Source organism: Poecilia reticulata, chromosome 2 (assembly GCF_904066995.2).
Source record: "Poecilia reticulata chromosome 2, P_reticulata-male-v2, whole genome shotgun sequence".
Taxonomy (NCBI): Eukaryota; Metazoa; Chordata; class Actinopteri; order Cyprinodontiformes; family Poeciliidae; genus Poecilia; species Poecilia reticulata.
Window position 1 is genome coordinate 25,715,552 of NC_088831.1, and position 25,334 is coordinate 25,740,885.

General features: G+C 39.1%; 1 protein-coding gene across 4 annotated transcripts in view; it reads left to right on the forward strand.

Moving 5' to 3' along the window:
* il1rapl1a (interleukin 1 receptor accessory protein-like 1a) overlaps window positions 1–25,334 on the forward strand; it is a 206,813-nt gene that overhangs the window by 161,310 nt on the left and 20,169 nt on the right. For all 4 annotated transcript variants that reach the window (XM_081601649.1, XM_081601650.1, XM_081601658.1 and 1 more), the window contains exon 7: window positions 23,243–23,375. In XM_081601649.1, coding sequence (XP_081457775.1) covers window positions 23,243–23,375 — 133 coding nt within the window. The remainder of the gene's footprint in view (window positions 1–23,242; window positions 23,376–25,334) is intronic.

Below are 25,334 nucleotides of genomic sequence, written 5' to 3' on the forward strand. Positions count from 1 at the left end.
TATCTGGAGGTCATACCCAATGATAATCCTAACACTTTGAGGTCCGCATTTCTCTATTTGGTCTCTTTTAGTGGTGGTAATTCTGACTTAAAACGGAAAGCTTTAGGTTATTTTAATGTCAGACAGTGTGGGAGTGTGTTATGTGTACATGTTTGGTTTCAGCTTTGTATTTAAAGTGAAGTATTTGAATTTGTTTCACTGATTTTTTTTTTTTCTGAAGCATATTTTACAGGGGTATCATTATATAAATTGCTCCTGTCCTTTTTGTTGTGGTTTTAAGTCTCAAGTATTTTTTTTTTTCGTTCAGAGTCTGATCTCTGAACGTTTCTCACTACGCTGAGCACAGTCTCTTTGAGGAAAAAAAAAGTTGTTTCTGTCTGTTTCCTGAACTGAGACAAATTATTCAGCACAACAGAAAGGCTGTTGCTTTTATGTTTGTCGAACTCTAAATGTGAAAGGGTTCTTTGTTGCTGGCTCTGCCTTTTTGAGTTCAGCTCTGAGTTGCTTTTTCACAACATTATCAAAAAAAACCATCTTTTTTTTTTCCCAACAGAACTTCATCCATCCTGATGAAGACTTTGCTAGTCTTTCTCTGATTGCACTGGGTAGGCCTTCTGTTTTTAGTTTACTGAAAAGCGCCGGGACGTCTTCACGTCTGACGGACTTAGCTGACAAATAGAAATGCACTCCCACACAAACATGCAAAGGGAAACGGACGCAGCATTTCTTAACCGAGGTAAATCCATTAAATCAGACTTAGATTTCCCAGTGCAGACCAGCTCTAATGGATTTTTATTTGACGAGTAAAAGTTTAGTACCTTATGAAATTCCCAATATGTTTACTCATTCGGTTATGATTAAAATAAGTATAAATAAATGGCTGTTAATTAATATGCAGGGAGATGAAATGGACATTTATATCGTCTGAATGTCTGGATAAGTTAAAATTGAGTTAAGATTCACATCCACACAAAGTTACAGTGGGTTAAATTTCTTCAAGGATAATTCCAAGTTACAGTAAATTCTTGATACCAGTTGTTGCTGCCATTCACGTAGCCAATCTGTTTAAGAGGTTGTTTTTTTCACAGCTTTGTGAATTTAGGTGAATATTTCAATGCATTTAACAGAGGAATCTGCCCTTCCTGCTGCATACAGTCACTTACGTTGAAAACATGTTGAAAGCAAGCACGTATTTTAATATGCGCAAGGCTAGTCTTCACGAGTGCTGTTTCCATTAAGCAGGTGAATTGAAAATTGCAGTTTCCACCATGTCTGCACTGTTTAGTCGTTTCTTTTTTTTCCCTCCAAGCTCCCTCTGCACTCATGTTATTTCCAACAGAACAACACTACTGCCATTTGGCTTCAACTTTTCCATTACTGTAAGGATTCCCCATGCTCTGCAGGTAGCTTGGCTTTTCCCCTATTTGACTGCAAAAAAAAAAAAAAGCTGGTAAGCATAGAGGAAAGCCAATGTGTGTGCTGGCAGACACTCACTGCCTGATTACAGGGTTTATGTTTGTGGGTTTTTTTTTTAAACATACCATTTCTCCACACCACCACACTCTCCAGGGCGTCTGTAGGGCAGAGAAAATAAATCATTTAAAGGTTGCAAAACCACCTCTGGTTTAAAAACTCATACTAACAAAGATTGGGTTTGTGTCTTATCAGGAGACTTGTACATTGAAACACTCTATTTTAAATTCTGTGGGGAAGGTTTATGTAGGTACTATGGAAAAACTTTTGGTTCATCATAAGATGTGGATTCTCTTTGAAGTACCTCCAGAGGTACGGGTTCATCCTGTAATCGACGGGTTGCCAGTTCAAACCCCTGCTCCACCGTCTCAGTTACGATGCCTTTATGTTCTTGGGCGAAACTCTTCACCCACTTTGCCTGCTGGTGGAGGTCTGGATGCTTGGTGGCGCCGACTGACAGGTAGCCCCACTTCTGTCAGGGCAGCTGTGGCTAAAATGTAGCTTAACAGCCATCAGTGGATGAATGGGCGAATGACTGTAGTGTTAAGACGCTTTGTAGTCCTCTGACTTGAAAAGCGTTTTATAACTGTACTACATTTACTGTTAACAAAATACAGAGGCTCATTACAGCATTTAAATCCTGTATTTAACTCTCAAAGATTCTTGAAAATGTAATTTTCTTTTTAACGATATCCCATGATACAAAAAGATGATTGTTCCTACGCCAGTTTAACATTTCTTCACCAATTTTTTGCATATATTTTATGTCAAAACATATGTTTGTTTTTCTCAGTTTCACAGTGCAGCAATCAAGGTTGGATTGAATTATACCTCACCCTGAAATCGACACAAAGCAATTTCTGTCTTAATTTTATTCAACACTTTCTGTGTTGAATAAATGTTCTATATGTTTAATGTGTTTTATGTGACTTATTTTGGGATAAATGCTTTTTTTTTTTTTTTTTAAGTATTTGCTGTGAGTTTAACTTGATTCTTAAAGAGTTGAAACAGAGGCACGCCCACACATACACGCAAACACCCTTTTCATCCATAAATACACAATCGGAGTGAAAAATGTTTCCTAGCTGGGTGCCACAACATATAATTTTCATTTAGGTTGTTGCAGTTCCTCTGCGGTGATGTTCTTGTCTTGGCAAAGATGATTGCGGAGTACAGTGGGAAAGGCGCTGAATGTTAATGATATCCTGCAACAGAAGTTCCAGTTGTATGCCGATAATCATTTCTACAGGATTAAGTCCTGACCTACATCAGCCGAGCATATTAGCATTCTAAAGACAGGCTCGCAGCAGCATTCCTTACCGACGAGAAGCTGCATCAGAGTGCATGGGAAGGAAGAAGGGAAGCTAGAATATGGAGTGTGTTGAAGAAATGCAATAATATGAGGGGAGAAGTCTGTTTTTATACATGTGCCATGTCTGCTGTATGACCACTTTCTGGCATAAGACGAGCCCTCTTGTCAGTGTGTTATGGATTCATTTGTAGCTCAGCTTCTGTAATTACAGAACTAACAACTTTCTTTGTTTTCCCTCTTCGTGTTTAAAGACCAACACGCTCAGATTTAGACGATGACGTCGAAGGTTTAGGGACCGAACTTGTTTACTTCAGATATTCCTCGCTCAGCTTCTCCCTTCAGGGTTTGCTTCAGCGAATCATCTGCTTTCATCCCACCCTGCCCCTAGCATCCTCCTCTGACACAATCACATCTGCATTTCTATCGGTTTCCTAATGAAGCTTACTGCAGTAAAAGTCTTTATTGCATTTCCTTCTCAAGCTTGCTTTTAGATTTAGGTTACACTGTGGCTATGGCCTCGTAATAGGTTATAACATCTAACAGGAATTACAAAATATTTGATATATATACCATATGTATTTGATCTTTAATCAGAACTACAGTACAACTGGAGCTCCCATGTAAATTGTGTTGGGAAAAGTTATTCTCTAATTATTGTAAGAATATAAAAACATATGGAACTCATTAGAAATACTGAACAACAAACAGAAACATGAAAATTCACAATATGTTCTTTAACGGCTGATTCACTCTTGTCAGATCTATGGTTTTATACCACAGAAGTACTGACCATTAATGGCCGAAAAAGTAGAAAACACAAAGTACCAAAGGCGATATCCACTCAATCCAAGGTAACATTTTTTTCTGCGTGTTCATCTTAAGATTTATTTCAGTTAAACATAAATTCCCTCTGAAGTTTTTGATGACTTTGTGTCCCTGAGTCTCTTAGATGAGTTACCAGCTGACTCACTGGTAGCTGCTTTTTTGTGCAATCAAAAGGAGTCTAGTATTAAGCTCAATCTCTGTTGTCACGCAGAGACATTTGTTCGCATTCGGAGCCAATCGTTCATACATTCTAATAATAGGACCATCTTTACTTATGTGGTAAAGATTAGTAATGCCTGTGTGAGTGAGCTCAGCATTTACAAAATGTGAGATAAACCTGGAAGCCATTAGTTTGTGTTGTAGTTTACCAATAACATCAGTTCACTCTGTTGATTCTTTAATTTTAGCTGTCAATAAGCTTCTAACATTTCTAACATGTTTATTCATTTAGTTATAACACTATCTATGACATTAAATCTAGTCTCAAAATTGAAAACGGATAACTTAAATTTTTTTTCTTTGCATTTTGTCACTATTGAGAAACCTTGTGCTACAATTTTTCCTGACTGCTCAAAAAGAAATTCAACATCAAGTGTCCACATTTGTTTAAGAAATTAAAAACACCTCCTAATTACCTTTATTTATTTTAGTCTGAAGACATAAACTAACCACAATAGATTATATACAAATATTCTGACCATAACAGCCAGGCCTTTATCACAGAAACTTGCCCAGGTGTTATTCCCATCAGCTTCACTTTTATCTGCCCAAATTGCAGACAGTTCTGAAACATTTGCTGAAATTTGCTGATGTGTCCTGGTTTTAAGTCCGACCGGCTTTCCAGGCTTTTACTGTACAGATTAAAGATTTAGGGATAGGTTTTAATGTCTGTGGTCAGCAGGTTCTTTTGCAGCTTGCAGAGATCTGACCATGAGCCTCAGCCTTTAGGTTCATATTTATTTGTTAGTTTTAGATACCTATGTTTGGCAAAAAATTATAGTGTGTACATTTTTTAAAAAGCCACTTATCTACTTAACATATCAGTACCATTCATACACAAAGTCATGGCTTTTATTAAAGTGGCAGTACTGTGTATTTTCCTGGCACATAACGTCAATTTTTGGCACCGTAAGGTAACAATGTTACCTTAAGTTGTCTTTAACATGTTCATGTCTTGCTGGTGTTAGTCTGAAGGAGCCGTGTGGGAAAAGAGCGAGGAGGAGGCGCTCTGTGGGGCCGAAGCTCAGCTGGAGGCTGCAGCTACAGGGAGGAGCTTTGTGGAAATAAGCAGCGCTTTGTTTGACCGGGCTTTCAGGCTACAACAGGAGATTTAAAGATTTCTCCGACATCTAATGAATGAGTAAAAGTGACTCTCTGGGAATGTTTGATGAGAGAATAATGTTATAAAGCTTAAATAAGTTGATTTTGCACGACACCCCTGTTTAAAGCTACAGCGTGTCGAGGCATGTCTGTGTGATTATTTAAATGTCATATTCACAAAGCCGATCTCCACACTCAGTGAAATCTTTAGGTAAACAAAGAAGAGAGAGCTTTATAAACAAAGACTGCAGACAGTTGCACATTGATGTAATTACCTCCATCATTCACGGATTTATGTAAAACTCGCTGAAGAAAAACCTGACTTCAAATGTTCCATATTGTTGTGAAAAAGGAAAGCATATTAACTGCATTTGTTTTTGTCCTGGTTGAAATGCACCTTGGGGTAGATGTGCACACTAAAACAACACCTGCATAAACACGGTCTGTTTTGCTTAACCCCCCCTGACCTAATTTGCATGCATCTGTGTGTTCAAGACGACACACTTCCACAAGCATGCAACGTTCATCTTCTGGTGATAATTGAAATACTTTTTTTTTCTTCTTCTTCTTTTTTTGTCGATAAGATGTGAAGTGAATGATTCAGTTTCTATAGAAACCAGATCCCAGTAGTGTTCTTTAAAGTAATGATCCCCAGGGAGCAAAGGAGGGAAGTGAAAATAGTATATGATGCAATGCTCTTTTTTGATATCTTCAAAAGTAAGTACTGGGCAAGGAAGTTGTGGATTGGACCATCAGGCGAAGGCACTGTTAGATTTCTGTGAGAGAGCATGTGACATCATTGTATTTAGGGGACATTAAAGGCTGTGGTTGTGGTCAAAAAGTGACAGCGACTGGGGAAAAGTGATGGATGTGTCGATCCGGCATGAATTTATGCAGTGCAGCTTATTTAATCTCTTTTGGAGACAAGGAGGCTCTGATTGATGCCTCGCGCTAACCTACCACATGAGAGACGCGCGCACACACACAAATCAAACACACTTGCCATCTCAGAGGAAATCATCATGGTAATTAACATCCTAGTGTGTTCCCTCGTTACCTCTCTGATTGGCTGAAACTCATCCTAAGAATCGCTTCTGAGCCGTTCCCACAGGTATTTTTGCGAGAGTGAAATCATCCCGGTGCTTGCCGAGTGCCAGGGGACGCCATCATCTTGTGTTAGTGTGTAAACATCGCTGTTTTCCCTGGTGACCCCGTCCCAGTGTCTCCAGCCCACCCCGGCACAAGTCATTTGTCAGCCTTGATTTAGATTTATCAACATACAAGTCCCCGTGGCGGGAGCTCAATCTTGCCCTCCCACTCGACGAGCCCAGAATTTACCGGACCTGCACGCCGTGGATCCTGCAACGAGGGCAGAGAGGGTTGAACGCACGTCGGCGAGTGTCAGAAATTGAAATGTGTGAGGGTAAGTGTAAGGGGAAAACACATAGAAAAAGGAAAACGAGAAGAAGGGCTGAGAGACTTCAGTCGATCTGCAGAGGTGCGCCGAGATCTGAGAGTCGGCTTCTGAAACCGAGGGGTGAGTGGGGACAGAGTGGTCGAGGTGTGATAAGAGGCTGAGGTGTCAAGGTGAAGAGGGCTGGGCGTCTCGTGGTGTGATGGAAGGCAAAAGGAATGAAAGATTTCATGTCTGTGGGCATTTATGTGAAGAAATCTGTTTTTAGGACAACATAAAAAGAAGAAAAGTGAAAACGACGGTTTGGCAGCAGTTTTAGTTGGGGAACATAAATCGCTTCATATTCAAAAAACAAAGTTTTAGTTGCAAAGTTGAGAGGACATTATAAACAAATGCCAAAAATTTCACCCCAATAACTTCCTATTGATCCTATATTGTTTTTTTTTTTTTTTGTTTTTTTTAAAAGGCTTAACTGGTTAAATGAAAAATCTGCAGAAAGTGGCATTTTTTTATTCAACTAATCGTCCAAATAATCAATAGAATAATCAGTCACTAAAACAATAGTTAGTTGCAACTCACATGTATGATCATTCACATACATTTGTGTCAAAACTGCTTTTATAACAATATTTCTCTGCTTTCGTTGAAGTTACGTGGCTTGTGTTTAAACGTTGGCTATTTGGCAAGAAACCAACCAGCTTGAATGATTTCTGCTGCTCAGCCAGAACAATGCCAGAAGTGTCGTTCCTCTGAAACTTTAAGCCACCATTAGTGAGGGTGTGTGTTCACGTTTGAGTCCGACAGAGTGAGTTGACCCGGGTGAATTACTGAAAATGTGATTTCAACTCATGTTTGTTTTAACCATTGAAGTGTCCTGTGTTTTTATGTGTACCAACATGAAGAAATCTATATAATTAATTCACACAAAAAAAAAAAAAACAGTAGAAGCTCAAAATGTAATTCTTGCCCCTGGTCAGTACAAGCTGTGACCGGAGAACTGTAGCGTTAACAGGTGAACGAACGTTGTACCTGTTAAACATCAAAATGAATAAAGACATTTTTCCGATCATCACGTCTTCAGAGAGGCACGTTGAATAAAACGTTCAGTGCGATGGGAACAGAATAGGTTAAAATGCTTAAACTTCCCGAAAGCATAATCAGACTGATTGTTTGCTAATGGAGCAAAGCTGAGTTCACTTCTGCCCTCCCCACTAACATGCCGTGTGTTTTGGTAATGGAGAAAAAGGAAATGTTGCATGAGGAGATGAGCTGAAATGATCATTATGTAAGTTATGGGTTTGTGTAAAACTCCACAGGTCATGTAAAACTATCAGCATTTTTAATGCAAGTTGGAGCAAACTTGCGGTTTTCAAACCAGCTAGGACTTCTTGATTGGGCTCATTTGACTGGCAAAGCTGGAGAAAATATTTCTCTACAAAAGTCCAGTACAGACTCAAGAGACCCAAAGTGTGAGCTTAAGTGACTGACATGTTGATAAGTGCATTGTGTGCACGAGGCAAGTGTAAATTCACACTGTAGAAGAGAGCTACCATTTCTTCCAACTTTTTCCACATTTGAGTGTTTTTCATAGACTTAGTTTAAGAAATCTTTGGCAGCTCTGTACTTTATTTTAGTTGAGACGTGTGATACTGTACCACTCTATTGAATGTGTTTCAACAAGTTAAACGATACAAGGTTGTGGAAAAGGATTAGATGAAGTCATCTGGGATATGTGGATTTAGTAGTAATGGCTGGGATCCACTGAGCGGTCAGAACTGGTCTTTATTGCGTTAGTCTGACCTGGGTTGATATTCTGGTCAGCTGGCTGCTGCCTGCAGCCAGGCTTCTCTTAGGTTGTTAAATTGTTGTTAAAGTGGAGTTTGTTGTCAAGTGTTCAGATCACACCATTTAATAAGCCTCCAGACCCCTGGACAGGAACCAATTACAAATCCGTATTTCTTTGCTTACCCTGCACTTGTCTTTCGGTTATGATGTTATTACGTCGTGTTCTTCGCCAGTTGCACTTCCTCCGCTTTTCTTCACATTGTTGTCTTTGTGGTAATTTGAATGAACGCTTATTGAGATTGTCAAAGGACTCAAAATGAGGGGCGAATCTTTTCAAAGAGGTCAGTTTTGCCTGAAAGGCAGCTTTCAGATAGCACACAGCACATAAGGAAAAAAATTACATTATCTGTACTCTCATTTTGGCCATAAAAGAAGATTTTTACATGGACCCATAGAACAGCATGAAAAGTGATCCCAAAACCCTCGGGCTTCAAAATGACAGAAGCTTAAAAGAAAAGCAGGGCGTTGAGCTTTTAGCAGATATGAAATGAGCAACAAAGACACTCGGTGAGAACATGCAACCTTTTTTTTTGCAGTGTAAATTATAAAGTGTCTGTCTGAAAGTCGAGCAAATGGATGAGATGCAGTATTTTTGAGTAATTCTAATTCACAGTGACATACAGTGCCCTGCAAAAGTGCTAATACGCTTTTAATGTTTTCACATCCCACAACTATGGCTTCACATCACTGCCAAAAACATTAAGAGCGTATAGACGATCACAGCAGTGCATATATTAATTTAGAGAATGTATAGCTCTGGTTGTGGCCATATTTTCATCTATCTGCTGGCTTCTGAATGCAACAGGTGAGCAGTAAAACACGCCTCCTCCACCCATACGATCTACTTATTTAGTGGGCGTCTTTGTCTGTTGGGGGTCGTAACTTTTTTAATTAATCTAATTGACCAGACTTTCGGCTAAAATGCAGCAACAACCATCACAGTAATTGTCCAAATATGGGAAGGAGAAAAGGTGAAGGAAAAGAATAACTGGTTTGTAATTCCTTTCCTTTTCCTTGCCTTTGTCCAGCTCCTCCTCTTCTTCCTCCAGCTCCTCCTCTCCTTCCCCTGTGAGACCAAGACCGGCGCAGGCTTTTACCGGATATTAGCTTAAAATCCAGCCAATGAGATCAGAAGAGTTACCTACTCCAACTGGCTGAAACGCCCACTGAAAACCGAGAGGCAGTACAGTTTTCTGGCGGGAGCACACAGATGGGTGGACAGACCGTGTTTTACTGCTTCTCATGAGGCGTTCATGGGCCTGCAAATAAATGGAAACGCAGCCGTGATCAGAGCTATGTGGTCTCTTGATTAATTGAGGTGCTCTCTTGATTATTTTATGTGCTCTTGTGCTTGCTCAACATACTCTTTGGGTTTTTGGCAGGAATGTGACGCTGTACACAAACCTCGTGTATTTAACTGGGATTTATATGACATATTAATGCAAAATACACTGTAACTGTGAAGTGAAATGGTTTTCATAATACTTCAAAAAACTAGTAAGTGTGGCATTCATTTGCATTAAGCGTTGTTTGCTATTAAGACCAAAAACAAGAGGAAACAACAGATTTTCGAACCACCATAATTAATAAAAGCCAATAGTTATTCTGAGTGTACTTTAATCTCAGCCTAAATCCAGATGTTCTCTGAATTCTTCAGAGGTTTGTTCAAGAAAATCAGTGAACAAAGACCGAGAAATATGCTGTATTCATAATAAACTTAAATCAGTGTGAGGTTTGAATGTCTAATAGAGCCCTGATTAATTAATAATAGCAATACTGTGCTATATGAATGCTCTCCTTTCAATAGCTTGAGCTACTTTGCAACAAAGTAGCTCAAGCTACTTGAGCTAAATAAAACAATTATTATGGGATCAATTCGTGACTCAATGTACATTTGCAAGGCGCTGTATTTAGCCACGAATGATTGCTGAGAAAGAGATGAGGTTTCTGGTTCTCGAAGCTACATTTATCCCTCAGAAAGAAAACAAAAAAGAAAAGCAGATGAAGTTCGCCATCACATCATCATAACGCCTCCACAGTACATCCTGTGGCACAATAGGCCTCTGTCTTCTATGGCCTAAGGCAGAGCACCTATTATGTCATCAAAAGGAAACGATTAGCACACTAAAAAGGGGTGATGAAAGCAAGGGCACCAACTACCTGTTCACAAAGGCCATCATTTTTACCGGTAATTAAAGGCTTACGTTTCCCTGTCTGATCATCAGCTGCCGCAGAATGAAATGAGGGAAAAGAAACAACAGAGGAAAAACACACAAAAAAGAGAACGCATAGGATTCTCCTCTGTTAAAAGCTCTCTAGTTTGTAGTGGTAATTAAAACCTTACCTCTTAATGGGGGGCATTATTAGAATAGTAGAAAGAGTGGTCCACAACTCCCTTTATGCTCTCTTTGCCCCTTTTTCTCTTCTTCCATTCTGGCCCATGATACCGAAAATCCTCAAATACTCTCTCTTTTTTTGCAGTTGCCGTTGTACCCTTCCTTCTGGCTCTCACTCCTGACCTGCACTTTTCCGCAATGCAGAATGAAATTCATTAGTCCCGTCTGTCGACATTGTTTCACACTAGCTCAGCTCTAAGTTTGGGAACAAAAGAGTATCAGGGACAAGACCTGTATGCGGATCCTTTTCTTATTTAAAAAAAAATACAATAACTACGATGTACATTCGGACAAGATTTTCTGCCTTTTGTTTTTTTTTACATATAGCTAGCTTCAATTTATGTTTTATGAACGTTGTTTTAATCTATTACTGTAATAGGTTTTTTTTTGTTTTGTTTTTTTACACTTTCTGCCTTGACAGAGCCTGCAGAGCTGCTGCTAGCCAGTTCAGTAGATGTAGTCATGGTAACCTGCAGGCAGCTAAAGTAAAAAAAAGGCAGACATGGACTTTTCTGAGCCTAGTGCCCCCCTTTCTTATACGACCACAAAACACCAAACACACCTGCACGGTTTACGGCTCTCTGGAGATTCCTCCTCCTGCACTGAGGGATGAGCTTGGACAGGAAGCGTGATTCAATATATTTAGCGATGGGATTGGGAATGAGAATTTCAAGGAATCTCGTGTTGTAGATGCCAACTAGCTGTCATTCATCTCCCCTTTTTCTTTTTTTTTTTTGTATTGCTCCATTTTCATCTTTTCCTGCCTCCTCAGTGATCATCTCTTTCTTGCTCTTGGCCAGTGCACATGTGTATTTTTACATGCTTCATGTAGAGGAGTACACAAAAACGCAGCAACTTGCACCGTTGGGACTCTCGTCTCTGGCCCTTTTTTTGTTTTGATGTATCTTATACCCTAAAAAAACCCAAATGGGTTTACTTCCATTTGTGGTTTAAAATATATCCTCAGTCTTCTCTCCGTTGCTACAGATGTCTGCTTGCTTCATGTCTTGTTCGCACTCTGAGCCTAACTGTGTGCAGAAAAAGGATTACACAGAAACATGCACTTTTTCATGCTTGTTTCACACCTTGTGGGGGAAGCATCATGACTGACAGGACTTGTATCTGATTCTCCTGCAGCGTTATCCACAGGAAATATTCACAAACACTCTCCTTCTCTTCTCTCTCTCACAGTCTTATATATAGATGCAGGAGTTAGTGCTTCCTGCATGGCCGTTTTAACAAAAGACTAAAATACCAAAACTAATGGCGAAGTCTTCTCAGACACGAAAGTTGTGGATTTCTTTTTTTAAGTAAAACTTTCACAGTTTGTACAATTTGGCATCCTGTGTGAAGAAGAGTAGAAGATTGTAATTATCTAGATTATAAGAGAGTTAGTAGAGTAACTGTAGCACACATATATATTCATGCACAAATTGTACATTTTTCTTTTCTAAATTAACCTACTCAGCTGCACATAACTTTTAATCAGAGTGTGCTCAGCGCAGTATTAGTTTTCTTATTGTAAAATCATCCTTACTTCACAGTCTTTTATTCTTATTTTTCTATAATTGCTACCTTGATGTGAATATGCACTTACCTTAACTTGCTGCTATAACTCCTGAATTTCTCCACTCTTATTCTTTTTTAAACCATTATTATTGCAGTGCAGTTATCCCACTTGTGTCACTTTTCTCCCTTTGTGTTCTCTGGATTGCATTGTATTGGCAGCACCATATTTCATTCCATACTGTATCACCAACGCCAGAACAAAATATTTTCTAAATGATGCACACGAAAACACAATTTATAGTTTACCAAGAATCTCCAATGGCAGGCAATAATTATGTACTTTGCACAGCTTAAGATAAAAATGACAGTGAAAATTTCACCAAGCAAAACTCAAGTGATCTGACTTATGCTCAGGGTTTGTATGATTTCACTCTCTTGTAAGTACTTGCTAAAACCATCTTTAACTGCTCATTTAAGTTTGATCTTTAATTATAATTGACGGGTCGATGCTAGAGGTAAATCCATCCTTCGCCACATAAATCACCCACTGCTTACACTTCCATTGGTTCATCACTCTCATTTGTAGCACATGTTGGTCGCTGTTCCCTCAGTAGGTTTGCATGTCTGTTTTCAAGATGCTGACTTTGAGATTTCTGTTCTACTGACGAGCTTAGTTTCTCACAACGAGCACCAAGCTAAAACAAGCAAAGGAAGAAGGCTTTTTTTTTCTTTTGCCTTTTTACAACAGAAAGTGACTTCACCGTATGGTTTATGACAACCCAGTAACAGGGTACATTCCATCTGTCTGGGGATTGTCCTCACCAGGACATTGACCGAGCCAAGGGCTTGTTGTTTTGTCATCTGCCTTGACACTCAACTTTGAAAAAACGAGTGCAACCTTGTCAGAGAGGTGCTAAAATGGACTGTTGTTGCACAGCATGAGTCCCTTTTCTTTTACTTGGCCAGTCACAATAGAGCCCACTCTCTCTCGCTCTATCTCTCTCTCTCTCTCTCTCTCTCTCTCTCTCAAGGGCTCAGTGTATTTTTTGGGGGGCTCTTGAGTCGAGCCCGTCGACCGGACAAAACACAGTGTGATTCGGTGTGACTCAGTCTTGGCTCAGTGAGTTCATGTTTGGAAGGAAAATTTCATGAATTGATTATTTTAAAGATGAAGGCCATCATTGGCTCAATCATCTAACAGCGCCGTTCAGCAGGAACCATTACAAACTTGCTCTTACCAGCTTCACATGTTATTTCACCTTCATTTAAAACTTTCAATAACCATGTTCTTCAAATGATCCATCTGTCTGTGAGTGAAACCTGCCCTGTTGCAGAACAAAGTCCCTTAAACCGAAGGCGTGTTTTTTGGAAGGTATCGTCCACAGATGCCTACCTCACGGGGTGGGGGAGATTTGTGCGATAGCATGGGGGTAAGAGAGAATTGGATGATGGCTTAGTCCAAGCTTCCAGTCAATCACCTGGAGTTGCTGGCACTATCCTAGCTCTAGATTATATTTGCCAGCATGATCTTGTCAGAATTGACCAAACAGAGGTAGTATTCAACAATAGGTGAAGACTATCCTGCCTCCCATAGCCGGCTACTTTCCATGCTACCTGAAGAGAGTTGCTCTGCTGTGGGCAAAATTTAAGTCCTTCTTTTGGTGTTTTACCAACAATTTAAGTTCTTTCTCCAGAGCATTAAATCAACAACAATTTAAACAGAAGTGTTTGGATCAAGAGATCTGCTTATTTGAGGGACATTGAGTGTTTGAGTTTTTGGATTCAGCTCAGTGCTAGTCGGCAGTAGAACTCGTCCTGTTTTGATGTTTGCCTTAAAGTCGGTTGTGTAGACTGAAACCCTTTAATAAACTGGATGATCATAGGATGTGAGCTCCGGTGACTGCTTGTCTTCTACAAAATGAAATGAGTTGGTGTTTATGAAATTTCCTGCAAACAAAGCTGCTGTACTTTCACTTATGCAAAGCAGATTGCTGAGGCTCCATATATCCACTGTGCTCTCCGTCTTCTTCATATGACTCTAAATTTACTTTTCTCTTGAAGCATATATTTACCTCAGGTTGTTCCGTCAGACCACAGCTCTGCGCTCACCAGTCACTTTATTGGGAACGCTCGTTCAATGGCTCCGTAACTCAACCAGCGAATCGGCCAATTGCGTTGCAGCAATTCGGTGCATATAAACGTTTCAAAGATGACTTGCTGAAATTAAAACTGCACATGTGAGTGCGAAGTAAAGTTGATTTCATATTTCAGCATAAATTAGTTGTTGCTGAGAACAGGAGACTGAGGTTATAATTTGTCCAGGCTGACCAAAAAAAGAAGAAAAAAACACTTGGAGGATAATAATTAGGAAAAGTTGTCTGGTGTACTCAGTCTTCCTTTCAGCTGTAAAATTAAGATGTCTGGGTCACATTTTGGGATAAAAAAAATGGTGGTGTAACGGCGTGGGCGATGCGTGGCATAATTTTGACCTTTTAGTACCTTTTATACCACAACCTAACCGAGTATTGTTACTGGCCGTGTCGCTCAGTTTACGACTGCTCTGTATTCATGGTCACAAATGTTATATTTTTGTTCCAACATCTGTTCCCTGATGATGAGGAACACAGAACTTGCTGGCCCACTGTTCATTATTCGACTTGATGAAGATCAGCTATCAAGCTCGGCGAGGACCGTTATGATTACGGGTCAGGCTGGCCCGCTCATACGCCATCACGTCATTTTCCAAAAGACAATATTAGAGACGTCCTCAATTTGCAGATACAAGGACATGATATCCCATGCTTTATGTAGTCTGACATTACTGCGATGAGAACAGAAGTTAAAAATGTATGTTTCCCTTCTAAAGGATGAAAGGTCCAGTCATATCCAGTAATAAAAGTAATGCTGATATATTCCTTACTTTAATATAGAGTTCAAATAAGAGCCAAAACACTTGTTACATTCCCTCTTTTAGATCTTATTCAGTCTACACACTGCAGGTCGGTACTGTAAACCTGGGAGGACATGCACAAATGGATACATGCTTATGATATCTCAACTGAGGTGAAAACTAAACATTATATATGAAATTACTATATTTGATATATGTAAAATGATCAGTGCATGTGCTGGTTTTCCTACTGAATGTCTGACGTTACAAGGAAGTTAGAATCGTCACAAGTATTTTTATTAGTTTTTGTATTATCAAAAAAAATTGATCTGTTCAGTTTACAGATCAAACTGAACAGTAAGAAGTAAGAAGATTATACCGGGTCATATTAAACACACGCTCCTTCAAATTATGCATCTGGATTTATGTACACTGACTAAACAAGCCCATATGGTTAATATGACACGCCACTTTGTTTACAATAGCTCTCTTATTCAAAAACAGAAATGCAGCTACGGTCACTGTCAAAACAATTTGAAAGTATCGACACTTCATAGGTTCATTAGAGTGATTTTATGTCAACTTTAACAGTACATATTTATCCAAGAGTCGTTTAAAATCAGTTTGAATCTTCGGGTCTCTAAACTGGAAAACACTGGATTCTCTGGCGTCTTATAAAAACAAGTTTAAACTGCAGGAATGTGGCGATGCAAAATTCTTGTGGGATTCTTGATACCTATAAACTAGAAAATATGCATGTCTGGGTCTATATAAAGACAAAATAAACATGAGCAATAACTTTGTACAAAATACACAAAGTTTGATTTGGCTTTTTGGTTATAAATTTGCCTGATGAACCTGTTATGCTCTCAATGGACCTCAAGTAGCAGAACTGTTAACCAGTTTTCTCACCGTATTGCCATCTAGGGCTGTGTAATAATATTGATTTTGCGATATATATCGATATTTTCTTTCCTAGAAAAAAATCGATATTCATCCGCAAGTATCGTAACATCCAACTGTCATCTTGCTCACTCACTGCTTGCTTCGCCGGGAGAGTGATTAGGTCATCAGGCTTAGAGTGATTCCTTCTGATGTTAAGTGTCAATGTTAAAAAGGTATCAAACTATTCAGAGCAGGGTACTTGGTGCACTTTATTTACTTTACAAATGCATGTAAGCTACAGTTTGTACTGTTTCAACTAAAATAAACATGTTTTCTCACCACTTCTTTGATTCATTTTGTCCAGCTGTCGACTTTAAGTCTGTTTTCATGTCCAACCAGAGCCAGGTATTGTGTAGTCGGTGCTTTTAATCAGTTTTCAGTTAAATTAATTAAATCCAACTCTATAACAGTCACCAAAATCACTCTGTCCCTCTAAAATCTTTCAGAAAATCGCAAAAGTGTATTGAATTGTATCATTTGCTGAATATCGCAATATATATTGTATCGTGAGCAGAATAACGTATTGTGAGATTATTGTATCACTACAGCCCTATTGCCATCTGGGTTTTTGTATTTAAAAAGTGAGCAAGCCTGAAGAAATTGGATGAATTTTGTGCTACATCAAACCCTGTCACTACTTTGAGATATGTGTGTTGCTTTTGATACACTCCTGTCCTGAATAATGCATGTACATTGGGATGAACAGTGTGGAATTCAGTGTTTTCTATGCTAGGACAAGCTGCGTTACTTTTGCCTACATGTCTTATACTTTTTGCAGGATAACACAGTTCTGGACCCTAGTGACAGAGTCCAACTCTAGATGTACAAGGATTTATAAAAAAAAATATGTCCTCAGTGCTGAAACGTCTACAAATAAGAACATGTCGATGGCAGCTACAGAACAACACACAATCCAACTCTTCTCCAAGCACTGAAGTCTAAGTGTCTGGAAATCTATTTAGTGTTTTTGAAAAAATGATAAAACCAAAAAAAAAGAAGAAATGACAGTATGTGAGCATGGGACTCTTCTACATTCATGTTTGTCTATCCACTGTTTATTGATTTATTTTATTTTTTTTTAACTTTCTGCCAGTCTGTTCATTCATCTGCTTCTCTGTCGGTGTTCTCTCTGTCAATCTCACTGTGTGTTGTGTGCATCTGTGCCGAGTTTGGACAGCATCTGCAGAGCCTTTTTTTCTATGTAAGGTTTGTTTTTCTCCACTTTGGCTCAAAGTATTCCTCTGTGTGGATGTGAGCGCCAGCTCTGTGAGGTCTAATTATCCCAAAAATACAGGGAAATCAGCAGAACATGCAGCAAGAGTCCATGCATATCAAACTGATGATCATTTTAAAGTGCCTCTAAACCTGATCGGGATGCCTGCTCCCCTAATTACTGCAGCAGAATGTATCAGTTTATTTTCCAGCGAGGGAAGACCTGTCCCCACATTAGAGGTCACTTGTTTTCTACCAGCATTCATTGCTTTGTGGATCATCCGATGAAAGGGTCTTTATGGTTATTTAAAACGCATAATGCGGCTCTCTGTTTAGATTCTTATTTGGCATGAATGCCCAAATTGTCTGTGTTTGCCGTGAATTCGTTTACATCATTCATTCAGGCCTTTTTTCTTTTTTTAAATCCGTTCAGACATACGCTTCTGCCAAATAAAATGTGGCACGATTTAATGGATTTTACACTAAAGCAACTGCCAGTAGAAAATAGGTTTTGTCACCTGAAAGAATTTTATGTGACAGTTTATCAGTAAAATAGTTTGTAATTTAATTTTTTTTTAAAAAGGAGGGAAAAAAAACAACAGTACCATCTTTTCTTGTCAACTCAAAAATTAACTAACTTTTTTTTGTATTTGTTTCAGTGAAAGGTTATGTGATGGATTATTTGTTGGCAAGCTGAGGTGACTTCCTGAAAGCGCTGCCAGTTGCTTAGTAACGTTACATTTCATCTTGTCAGTTAACAAGCTTTTCTATCCAAAGAAACTATTTTGTGATAAACAACCTTCAAGCTTCATTGCAATAAGACACCTGCAGATGCATCGGGTGCGAGAGCGTTTTGAAATACCTGCAAACATGGAGCAGGTGGGGATGTGTACAGGTAACATGAGTGAGGCTCGTTAGTCGTCCGTGCAATGATTGTGTGACTGGAAAAAGTTACAGTTCTGAAACTTATTAATATTGTTCACTTTGTTAGGAAGTGAGTAAGTGGACGTCTTTAAGCTTTTCTCAAAGCTAACTCTGTTTTACATATGGTAAAATCAGATCCTGGCATGCTTTTACCGCACTTGTGGGACTCATAATGTTATGCTGCAAAATGCTTTTAACATTATCATTTTTGAAAGAATGAGGTGCAAATATAAAAATGTAATTTTTTAGCATGAAAGCACTTTTTTTTACTCGGGCTTTAGTTATAACTTGAATAGTTTCATGCTGCAAAGGTATTCATAGCTTCTTTTTTTTTTTCTTTTTTTTTGCAGATTGTCAAGGTGCAAACACAAACTGTAATGTGTTTAGCAGGATTTTATACAAGAGGCTATTGCAAAGTAGCAAATAATTGTATAGAAAACCATTTCATTGCAGCTTAGATTCGTCGATCTTCCCATCAACTTTGACGAGTTTTCCTGTCCCTCTTGTAGGAACGGCTCCTTACAGCATGTAGGCGATGGAAATGTTGTTTTCAGGGCGTCTCACCTTTGATCTTTAGTGTTTAGTAAATCTGATCATCTGATCCTAGCAGCCTCTCCTCATGTTTGCTGCATCCACCATGTTCCTTTTGGCAAACTGATGTCTGATGGCTTCTTTTCAGCAAAGTCTTTCTTTTTTTGCCCCAAGTCCAAATTGGATTTGACATCACCGCTTATGTGATGGGCAAAAACACAACACAAAGATACTCACCTAAAAAAATAAATAAAATAAAACCAACTCTTGAAAACTCATAATCATGCTGGGGTGCTATATTAGTCAGCTGCTGACAAATTTAAATTCTTCACAATGTTTTCCTGCCAAGTATTTTTCTGAGCATCAGTGAGGGAAACGGCTAGAAGATGTCGACTGTGAGCCTAAAATAAAGACAAGAATGAAAAAAAAATGAAGATTACTGTGAAAAGTTTGACTCAAGCATGCTCACAGAAGCATCCAGATGAACACAATCATAACATAAATATTTTATTTTTTTTATTTTTTATTCTTACACCACAAGAAATTTTTTCATGTGAAACTTAGACTAAAATTCATGACCAGTACTATAGGCCCTTTCCAGATTGTTATGTAGAAACAAATGTAGACATTTCTAACTTGTCTGTTTTACTTCTTTTTTTTTTTTTTGTGCAAAGTCGAGCGTACTTTCTGAAACTTTATGGGTCTGAAAATCAATAGTCTCAGGAAGCCATTAAAATTCAGAATCACTCGAAGCAAACGCAGACTCCGTTCTTCTGAGTTACTATAGGTTACAATCTGCTCTGAGGCTATAAATAGATCATGATAATAAAGACACCGCTGCAGGGCTTTGACAGTGTGACACAATAGAGATTTTTTTACTCCTCATTTTTAGCTTGAATTATTCTCTTCAGTCTCGTAGTATGGACTAACAATCATGCCATCAACTTCAACTGGTTTCCACTCGCAGTGATTTGTTTTCCTGTCTTCACTATGGTTAGGCATGAAAGTTTGTATTCTCTCCACACCGTTCTTAAACTACAACTAAGCACTTTTTTTGTCAATTAGCTTGAAGAAAAACGTGTTGGCATTTGCTCTGAAATGCTGTAAAAAAAAAATCTAATAAAATGCTTCATGCAAAGAACAAGGCATTCGTGTTGGGCTGTATAATTGGAATAACAGGAAATGAATCAGTAGGAGAGTATGAGAAAGCACACCCACCTTCTCGAAGAGAGAGCGTCCGGCAGTAATTGTGTTTTTCGTGAGAGGTAATGATGATCACCATCCACTGGTATTAACACAGGTTGACATGAGGGTATTTTAGAAAGTGATGTGTATGGATTAGAATAAGGCAGCAGGAGGGTTTCTGCTGCTTCCTGTGATTCCCAGGCAGCTCAGTGGAGACTTCCTCTGCAGGCAGCAGCTGCTGGCAGTGTGACATTCTTAATTTGCGATAAACCAAACAGATTTATTATCAAAGAGGATGCACAGTGTTTTGTTTTGTTTTTGTTTTTTTAGACCCGACTCGTGCATCAGACATTTTATGCAGTTTAATTGTCCGGTTAAGTAATTCGGCAGCTGTGCTCATGTGCAGGGAGCCTCTACTCTGTAGGTACTGCATGTAGCCTTTGTAGAGCCTGGCTGTGCACAAATACCAAGCTGAGAGTGGCTGTTGAACTTTGGAAATGTCAGTCCTTGCTCCTCGCAGAGAGTACTATCTCTTCGGTCCTGAGTGTCCTCCGTGCACATCTTAAAACTTTCCCCGCTCTGCCGGTGACCTCCTGAAGTCGTTTGAAGCTACCTCCCGGTCGCAGACAGGAAAAGCTCAGAGGATACGGGGCCTTGGTTCAAACATGAACACTCTTATTTATTTATTTTTTTTAACTAACCTCTGTGGTGTTGCTCTGAAGGCGTTTGACCCAGCGATACAGCCACGGCGTACACTGTGAGGGGGAAAAGATGCTGCTGTCAGCACTGTGCCGACCCTTTTTGTAATGTAATGCCATGGAACAGTCTTGTAATGAAGAAATTAAACATTTAGTCCTCACTGCAGTGTAAATAATTCGAATTAAACACAGGTATACGCTCTGATGTGTTATTTACTTGAATCTCGGCCGGGGTCTCTGCGGTTCTGGTTGTTTAATTTACGACGACTCGGAACAACAAAATGAATAAAAATCATATCCTATGCAGCAAAGGGTAACATGACGTGCACATGTTCAGTCACTGTGCGTGTCGTGTTTTTTTTGTTTTTTTTATGAATCTCGGTAGTCGAGAAATGATCATAACTCAAAGAGCAGGGCAGGCACACGGTGCTTGTGGTGGCTGGTCTTTGTTTCTGCCTTTGTTTGGAGGTTACAGCAGCGGGCCCTGAGGTTTCAGTGAACACACGACTCTGCATTCAGCCTGATTATCTGCACTGACTAATGAAAAGGAATATATGACCTGAAGAACACATTTATTGATTATTCATCAGGCGTGTTTACATAACAATTTTTATTGTTACACAAGACTGTGTATAAACTGATATGTTGTCTACAGATGTTGGTATACGATTCTTCCTATTTTATTAAATTTTTTTCTGGCAAACGTACAACTGGACTTGATCATGAATCAGCAGCCCTATTAACGGCACAGTGAAAATGCCTATGCATTTATATATGCACATTTGCAAACTAAGCTGTGACTGTTTCCTTAAGTTTTGTAATGTTTGAGTTATTTTTCTCTCTCCTCTTTGTTCCACTTTGTGTTGCTATTGATCTTCAAATAAAACACAAAAGCAAATAATTATTAAGTCTTCACGCTAGATTGTTTTATGTGACTGATTCTAAGTCATACAGCAAATAAAGTAAAACGAATCTGTCTATTCAGTGCCTTGCAAAATGATTGTTTCCCCAAGTCTTCACGTTCTTCACATTTAGTCACATTTAAAGTATTTGTACTGGGATTGAACTCAAAGTAGCGCATGATTGCAAAAACGGAAGAATATAGTGCATGAAAGTGAATATGACAAGTCTGCTTCTAAACTTACAGAAAGAGAGAAAAAAAATGGAAGACAGAGAAATCAAACTTACAAATGTACGTTTCAGAAAAGCACAATACAAGATTCATTTTGTGGCGATTGCAGCACAGCATGGAGTGTATCTGTAAAAACCTGAATCCAAACACCTGTGATAAGTGTGAGCAAGCTTATTTATACAAAGGTAGGCATCGTTTAAAAGAAATAAGTTAATTTGGGGAGGTGTGGATCCTTGGCCTTGGTATGGTTGAGGTGAACTCTGGTGAGGTTTCAATGCACGTATGAAGACGGGAGAGACCGCTCCAAACGCAGGACTGCAGCGTCTAAAACACAACTAAAACAAACACGCCAGTCTAGAGTTTAGCAGGAGAAACGGCTCGTGGTCTTTTGCCAAAAGCAAAACTGACGTTACTCCATTTATGTTTACATTTCGTGAAGAAGGAAGTTGCACTTAGCGTTCTTGGTACAGTACCAGGCGAGCAGGTAAACGGGCTTTACAAAAGATTTGGTTTATTTGACATGTTGCAGTGTAAAAGCGAACAGCAGCGTCTGAAAATGCAATAGTTGTGCTGGTTTTGTGTTGGTCTACCATATGAAATCTCATATGGTTTCATTTTTACAAGATTTACAAGGCACCGTATGTTTTCAAAAGCATTTCAAATTCCTCACTCTTTCCCAGAGGAGAGAGTACAGGAAACGTTACACTGAAAATGTTACAGAAGGCGATGCTCTGTTTACATGCAACATGTGCTGACTGCACCCCAGGTCCCTTTCATGGAATAAAAGGCGAACATGCGAATGCTCTGTTTCAACCGTGCATAGTTCAAGTGCATTAACAGTCGAGCATGAGCGGAGGCAAAAAAAAAAAAAAAAAAAGTCCTGCTAATGCCAGCTCTGATCAGCTCACAGAGGTGCTTCATGTGAAATGTGGTTTTATAATTTATCACATTTTCTTCACCCTGGACTCATTATTTATTTTAACATCTCTCTTCTCCCCTGAATGACTTGACAATACCAGGAGTTTTCATGAAACTTTTTTAATTGGAGCTGAAGTGACAGTCCGCGTGAATACTTGCCCTCTCTCTTTTTAGCCGTTCATTCATAGAGCAAAGATCCCATCGACTCCCCAGAGACAATTACTCCCTCTTCCACAGATCAGCTCTCTGCAAACTGCAGTTGTTGACTCTTGACCTTCCCTCGCACCCAGCAGCAGCTCCAAATAAAATAATGTTATCGTCTGTCTTCTCTCAAATCCCTATTTTCTCGTATGACACCGGTCTCTAGGGGGAAAATTTGAGCGGCTCTTGAGTGCCCCCGTGTGGTCAATACTGTTTATTAGTTTTTTGTTTTGTTTTTTTACGTCAGAAAAATCAAAACATTTTGCAAAGACAGATTGTCTCCACCGAAAGTTGTGTGACATTTGTGCACCAATTTGTCTCCATGTGTAATAATTTTGTGAAGCATGCGTGGGTGTAAACAAGAAAAAAAACATGTCAAACCTCTTACTCTCAATGAGCATCTGTGTTAGTAGCACTGTCTTAGATTTTTTTTCAGGCTGCGCAACAAACACGTCACCTTTAACAAGACAGCAGGACTCTCAAAAGTGACAGCCTGTCTCCTCTTTCCGCAGGAAGCGCTTTGAACCTCACATGCAGAGCATTTTTTGGCTACAGCAGAGACGCCAGCCCGCTTATCTACTGGATGAAGGGCGAGAAGTTCATAGAGGACCTGGACGAAGAGAGGGTCCAGGAAAGTGACATCAAGTAAGGAACACATAACTTTGCTCCGAGTCATTTCTCTCCCCCTCCCCCAGCTCAGCAGTGATGAGGAATTAAAGGCAGATGTGGACAAAATTGCCACAAAGGATTAAATGACAATACCGGTAGTTTTCGCACGTTTTAGCCCATTAGCTCTAAATTGCGTAGACCAAAGTAAACCGACAAGAGATTTATTCCCCCTCCTTTAAAGCAGCTTCTGCTTTTAATTTGTTTCTCTATGCTATGAACCCTGTGCACAGACTTGAAACTCATTGTGGATCATTATTCATTTGTTTTGACACTTTTTTTTCTTTTTTGGTTCTTTATCAACTGAAAAAGTGTCGTGAATGAGAAAGAAAAATTACTTTCTGTTTGATGTGACGACATGCTGCTTAGATCCTTACACGTTGAGGCCACATGCAGTGCAGTCCTGATGAAAATGTGTCAAACATCTTAAAATGTGGCGTAATTTCTCACAGAAAATCCCAACCTTAATTCCAGTGGGGAGTGAATTTTACCCTAAGAAATAACCAAACAGTTATTTCTTAACACTAGTGTTTTTTTTTTCTTTCAATAATTAAATTTTAATTAGAAAGTAGATGGAAATTTACCCATCATAGAGTTGACTAAGAAAAGTATGATGATGGTGAAACTTAAATAAAATGAGTTGCTACACAGCATTTAAACTTTTGGTCACATCTTGTTTATATCCTCATAATTATTGTGATTTGTCGCAGCTTTTCGCCATGCTGGTCATTTTACTACATCATCTGTTTCATAATCAGTTTTTTTTCCATTTGATTCATGTGACACTCATCTGTCAGCAGTTCACTGTGTTTATCTGGTGAAACGGCCAACAGAAAAAGTGGCAAGTACATGAAAACCAATCAGGATAAGGAGCAGAGCCTGCTGTTGTCTCAGTTCTATCCAGGTAACAGAGAATATCTCTTCTTTCTGTCAGACTCTTCACTACCTCACCCGGTTAACCCTTCAGGAGTCCCGGAGGGGTCGGACTGACTCCACTTACGCTTCTACGAGTTTTATTTATTTATTATATTATTTTATTTATTTGTATTTTCAGGAACTGACAGGCTGACGGGAAACACCCATTGCATCATTGCAGTGATATCCACCTTGCTTTTCCCCCGGGTCTACAGGAAGCTTAAGAAACTCTTAGGCTCAGAAAAGGTCACTTCTCGTAACATTTTGTCACATTAGGATCTCTCTTAAGATTCTTTGTGAATAACTTTTATCCTACTGAGGTAAAATTCAGAAAAAAAATCTTAGAATTGCAGAAACTCGCTTAAAATGACGTCACTAAGAGATAATATTGGTCTTAGGATTCTTTGTGCATATGGGACCAAAGCTCAATGTCATGGAGTAAAAAAAGAAATAAATGAAATTTTGCAGAAAAAAAAGTGCAAGAATTATGATCAAGAATAAAATGGTTGCAGTCAAGATTTTTTGTTGCACATTAGAAGCCAGGCAGGTTTATTGTTCAGAACATTTTGTCTCTTCAATTCCTCTATTTAAATAGTAGCTCTAGTATAACAAGATGGATAATAGATGGCTCATTAGTCAGGTTATCTGCTTGTGTAACCCTGCAGTCAGCTCAACAAAGATGCTTTGAGCAGTGTTTCTTTAATAAGATGAATGTTCTTTCTTAAGATTTTACTTCATCACTCTTCTACTTTCTTTTGCTTTTGCGACCAGAAGCATTTCAAGGCAGCCGAATCTTCCATTTTCATAAGTGACAGAATATTGTTGTCTCGTTTAAGCCAGCTGACTAGCATTGTGGGGGAGGGGCAATGGGGGAGGGGCAAAACTGCAGAGAAAATGCTTCACACTTTAAACTGCAGGAAATATATGGTGGGATATTTTGGCAGTTTTGAAACTATAATTTCTCTAAACCTTGGCATAATATAACACTGGAAAGCAGATCATCCCAAATTTTAAGTTTTGGTG